The 5,757-nt window shown below is 45.3% G+C and overlaps 1 protein-coding gene across 1 annotated transcript in view; it reads right to left on the bottom strand.

Annotated features, from left to right (window-relative positions):
• Positions 1–5,757, bottom strand: part of LOC125622468 (piezo-type mechanosensitive ion channel component 2-like) — a 52,411-nt gene that overhangs the window by 2,024 nt on the left and 44,630 nt on the right. The window contains exons 33-38 of the mRNA XM_075118997.1: positions 5,538–5,726; positions 5,077–5,169; positions 3,813–3,982; positions 2,944–3,060; positions 1,896–1,975; positions 1,292–1,520 (exon numbers count right to left, since the gene is read on the bottom strand). Coding sequence (XP_074975098.1) covers positions 1,292–1,520; positions 1,896–1,975; positions 2,944–3,060; positions 3,813–3,982; positions 5,077–5,169; positions 5,538–5,726 — 878 coding nt within the window. The remainder of the gene's footprint in view (positions 1–1,291; positions 1,521–1,895; positions 1,976–2,943; positions 3,061–3,812; positions 3,983–5,076; positions 5,170–5,537; positions 5,727–5,757) is intronic.

Raw genomic sequence — 5,757 nt, 5'->3', positions numbered from 1 at the left:
CTGAGGAGAAGAGGGGAGAACAGGGTTGATCAGAACTGGGAGAAGAAATAAGGGACCATATCTCTTCCCTAATATGGTCATGCTGTCTGCCCATTCTATGGGAGTTGTGCATAAATGTCTATAATAAGCAAGCTATTTAGGTATCCATTAATGTGCAATTTAGCTTTTCCCAAAGGACCCAACTTTACCATCCTTACCTCGAATAGTTATACAAAGTTCCACTAATTTCAGTGAGACTACCAGTGCAGATTAAGGTCGATTAATAGGCCAGAAGGAGAAACCATTGAGATCAGCTATGACCTCTTGCATAACACAGGCCATAGAATTACCTCCCCCGGTGCTGCCTGCATTAAACCCATAACTTGTGGTTGAGCTACCGCATGTCTTTTTAGAAAGAAATCCAATCTTGGATTTTCCATCACATGAATTCTTTAAATCACCACCTCCTTAGCTAAGGTGTGCCAATAGCTAATTACCCTTCACTATTAAATTTCTGCTTTATTTCTAGTCTGAAATAAAATCTCCTAACCCAGGGATTGGAAACTGGGTCCAAAGTAGTTCCCAGCCTAGCGCTCTGGGAAGGGGACTTTTTTCCTCTTTGTTTTCACATTTGCTTTTACTGAAAGATGTGTGATTTTTAGGGATATAAAGACTGCTCGCTGGCAAAACCCAAGGAATTTGTTCTCAGTTTTGAAGGAAAATAAAGCACCTGTGCCTTCAAGCCCTTTCGGAACACAGACCTAGGACTTCAGTAAATTGCTATGTGGTGCATAAAACCTATTGTGGGACACACGGAAATGGAATTGCTTTATGTGACTGTTTTCCCTCAGAATCGCTGCTAATTTTGAAAGCTGTAGCACTTTGCAACAATTTGACTGACGTAGATCAAATGTTAGCTTGCATGCAGTTTTGTGCATAGTGGGCTAAATTCTGCTCTCAGTTACACTTGTGCAACTTCATTGACTACAGCAGGGTCAAAGAGGAGTAATCAAATGTTAGATCTGGTTGGTGATAACCCTACACCTCCATTTCAGTTGCTAATAACCCAGCTAAGGGCTTATCTTTCAGAGCAGTGCCTGACAGGCTCAGCTTTTGAGCCATATAGAAAATATTGAAAAATTATGAAAGAACCAACCTGTCAAACACAATCAGACAGAATAGATATATATTCTGCCTGGTTGTGTAGAGAAATGCCAAGACTGAATAACTACCTAATAAACCCGAATAAAGTATTCCACCACCTAGAAAGAGCAATGGGGAGTATTTTTGTAGCGTAGCATGCCATCCTTACCCGTAGCCTGCCAGGAATCCCAGACTGGAAGGGCTGACTTTGTCATTGTAGATGATAAGCTCCATATTCTTGCTGCAAGCATTACCAGAGCAGGTAGGATTCCACTCTTGAATAACCCACCACTCAGTAACTTGGCTGGAAGACGAGTTGATGGCCAGCTGCTGTAGTTTTATGGTTATGTTTCGGAAGAAAGCCATTTTGTCTATATCTTGTGGTTTATGAGAATGAGCTGGTTCCCAAATGCAAAGATAAAATTAGGAGCTTTTTCCCTACATGCCTAATACCTTTCAGTTCTATGCTTCCCTTCCCTGCATGCTATTTCCTTCTCCAAGTACTCCTCTTCAGAGAAGAGAATCTGTTCTGTAGAGCAGTGCAGTGATCTGCTTTCTTGCACATGTAAAAACTGATGTGCTCACAAATTTATGGGAATTTGTTACTGGGGAAATATTTCTATTTCAGCCAGTTTGGTGCAGAATCTTTGTGATATTTGGAAATGTGTGTGAGGCTCACAATATTTCCCCTCTTAGCCCACAGTGGGTACCACTTCAGTTTCCACTAAGGAACTCTGAGACCAAAACATAATTAATTTATTGCAACTGCTTACCAACTTGCAAGCGATGTGCAGTTTTAGCTTCTGATCCAGCAGTAGCCCTGAGGTATCTTGGTACGACGCCAGGAAGCAGTCTAGAAACAAGTGGAAGCCAACGTTGCATTGGAATTATCAAATACTTCAGTGCTATGCATTAATCTTCTGGATCATTACCACTTGGAAGTGTGCTTGGATCAACCCCCCAGAGTGAATCTGAACTTTGCAACTCCCACTCAATCTGTTAACAGAATGGTTCTGTCTAGCTCTCAAGGACCATAACAGAGAAACTAGCTAAGGTACCTATATTGCCCCCCCATTGCTGTAATATGTGAGTGCCTCAAATAATTAACATATTTAACCTCCTAAGACCCTTGTGAGGTAGGGCAGTGACATTATCCCCATTATACAGATGGGAAAATGAGGCCTTGACCCTCAAAGGTAGTTAGATGCCTAACCCCCTATTGAAATCAACAGGAGTTAGGTCTCTAAATAACTTTGTGGATCTACATCTGAGTGACCTGCCCAAGGTCCTGCAGGAAGTCTGTGGCAAAGTCAGGAATTGAACCCAGGTCTGTGGAGTTCTAGGCTAGCACCCTAAGAACCAGATCATCCTTCCAGTCTTCCTCATTAGTTGCCCATTTTTGGCAGCTTCAGGAAAGAGTCCTGGGGTCGACTGGGTTCTGGAAACCAACCACCCCGAAACCACGGAGATGATCCCTCCAGGCACGTGTGCAGGGCAGCTGCTGCCTGAGTTGTACTGCTTTGTGGAATCCAGGGCTTCAGTCTCTAGGGCTGTACAGACACCATTGTTCATATGCAATGTATTTTAGAAAAGGATGATCGTAAATGGGAGCTAAAATACTTCTAGGAGTGACTACAACACCCCTGCCCCTCCTTGTCATCAAACAGGGGGAAGTCCTAACATAGTGTGGTTATAATGTTTGTAAAAGGAATGACCCTCCCATTTAACGTGTGAAAAATCCCCTCTACTGTGTTCACCAACAACAATTCTTTGCCATGGCGCATTTTGAAAACGCTGCTCAAACAGAAGAAAAATACTGACATTGGCTCTTTCCTGGTCCCATTTAGCATTTGAACAATTTGTTCTCTTATTTCCTTCTCTTTGTACCACACGGTGTGCTTGCCAGATGCTTCCACATTCTTCACCAGAGAAGCGTTCCTGCCCAGAGAAAATCAAGTGAGGTATATTCAAGTGTGGTACACAAATGTAGTTCCAAGATAAGACTTACTGGGAGGGATTCTTCCTGCTGTGGGCCATGTGCGCTGCTGTGGAGGTGTACAGGGGCTGTAAAAGTCATTTAACTGGTGGGGAAAGAATTCCTCTGGTGCAGGCACTGTATAAGACAGCTACGGGCTTTCTTATGAGGGTCCCTTGCAAGCCCTATGGAAGGGGACATGTTGGAGGTGAAGCTGCAACACAAAGTGCTACAGAGATTTCAGAGGATAATTACACCAGCCTCTCCGCGGAGGTAGGTGTAAGGCTCAAGTCATGAATGAATGTTTGTAAAGGGCTTTGAGATCCCTGAATGGAAGCCATTAATTAACTAATTATTATTATTGTGTATTTGTATTGTGGTAGCTCTTAGGAGCCCCTGACATGGACCAGGCCCCCTTTGTGCTGGGTGATGTACTAACACAGAACACAAAGATGGTCCCTGCCCCAAAGAGTTCCCACTCTGTATAAGACAGGCAGGGGAAGCACAGGACACAATGCAACAGCATGAGTGGCAGGGACCTCAGCACACCAGCAGGCTAACCATAGTGAAGTTTGAATGAATGAGTATAACCGCTATATAATTCATTAACTGATGTTGTTAAAACTGACTTGTCACTCCTCTGAAAAGTACTTTTAAAATATAGACCTTGAGCTGCATTAACCGACTGCAGTGTTAACCACGATGCTGCATTTACCTGAGAATGGTCCAGTGAAAGTCGACGTAGACAGCAGCGGAGCTGGAGAGCTCGTCCATCATGGCCTCTCGGCTGGCAGGACTGATGCTCCACAGCAAGCTGGCATTGCTCTTTATTTTAGCAATGACGATGTCCTCTGGGCCGTAGTTCACTATAAACTGCATGGCAGACTTGGGAAGGGATAGAAGGGGTAAAACATCAAAACAGGAACCTTTTGGCTTCTTGTTAGGGCCTCATCTACACAGGTTTCACAACAGGGAACCAACCCATTTAAAATGGCTCAAACTCAACAGCAGCCAAACTGTGGCGTTTACCTCAGGTAGCCCGACTGCTGAGAGCAGGGCCAGGCTGTCGGAGGCACTACTCAAAAACCTAGTGCTGGGCCCAATCCTCCCTCACGGTCAAGCTCCCAGAGCTCCAGGAGGGACAGGAATGGGGTCACCAAGGAACAGCCCTCACAGAGCTGCTGCCAGGAAAGATTGGCATAGTGGAATAGAGCCACTCATCTTTCCCCCCCCATGCCCTCCTTCTGCCCTTGGCTGGGAGAACAGGACCTGGCAGCAGCACTGATGTGCTGATAGGGCCTCTCCTCCAGCAGGAGAATTCTCTGCTGGGCATTTGGAGCTGAATTATGGTTCCTTTGCACTTCCTGAGTGTAACAAAGGGGCCATAACTGGACTGAGGGCCCACTAACCCTCATAGAAGCAGGGATGTACCCTAGAGTAGGGTTAAAAACCAGTTTAACCAGCCAGATTTAAACCAGGTGTGACAGGGTGCATGGCACTATCTGGTTCTTGGTGAGCAAGGGGTTAACACCAGCTCAGCATTCCCTCCCCCCTTGCACAGGTGCTGTGGGGAAGGGCTATAAATTGGCTCTTAGGGCAGTGAGGAGAAGAGTTACTTTAGGGACTGTCAGGCTCTAGACTGGGGAAATATTTGGTGACTTTTGTTTTTTGCTTTGACTTTAAGTTGCAAACATACCCTCTTAAGGAAAGACCCGGGCTGACTACCCCTGTGTTTTGTTTCTGCTGAGTCACCCTGCCAGCATGTGCCATGACTTCTAAGCACTGCTGAAATCCCTCTGTAGACATAACTTGGGCTAAAAAAATCACTGCAGTTTTGTGAGGGGCTCACTCCAGGAAAGGGAAGATATGTCCACCAAAGCACCTGACACCTGCTGGAGAACTCTCACTGAGCAGCACTAACATTGAGGGATGACTGGAGGGAATCTGGGCTCTCTGATTAAATGAGCCCTGACACTTACCGGGTGAAGGGCATATTGATTAGCCAGCTCATTATAAGCTGCTGGAGAGAAAGGGATCAGATTCCTCTGCTGAGCGCTCATGGTGAATAATGACTAGGCAAGAAAGAGAGGGCGAATCACAGATCTGGCATTCTCAGTGCAGCCTGGGACCCCTGTGCCTCCAGGCACTGTCGCAATACAGAGAAAATCCATGCCACTGGTATGAAGCATGAAACCAGATAGAATTTACCACCTCCCCTTTTCTTTCGTCTTAATACCTTTCCCTTTTCTATTGCTTCCACTGCCATTTCACACAGGGCACTGAACAGCCTTCCAGTGACAGCAGCCTTCAATCGCCCCTAGCATAGGCCATTTGCACACCAGTGAACAATAAGGTGAAAAGATTCTGACCCTAGTGTAAATCCACTTAGCCCGTGTGTGTGTCAGTGTCCGTCACACTCGTGTAAGAATACTCCCCTTACCTCGTAACCGCTAATGGTAATTTGGACTGAGACATCCAGGGGCTGATTGGTTACTCCTGCCACAGATTTAACCAGTGACATAAGAAGCAGTGGGAACCACACGATGCAGACCAATATAAAGACAATGCAGCCCCCTATTCCATACTTCACGATCATTTTCTTCTTCTGGCCAGAAGGCTGAGGATATTTCTGCAAATAAAAAGATATAATTGAGTATGAT

Source organism: Caretta caretta, chromosome 13 (genome assembly GCF_965140235.1).
Source record: "Caretta caretta isolate rCarCar2 chromosome 13, rCarCar1.hap1, whole genome shotgun sequence".
NCBI classification, from domain to species: Eukaryota; Metazoa; Chordata; order Testudines; family Cheloniidae; genus Caretta; species Caretta caretta.
Note: the sequence above shows the minus strand (reverse complement) of the source record. Positions and strands in the feature narration are given on the sequence as shown.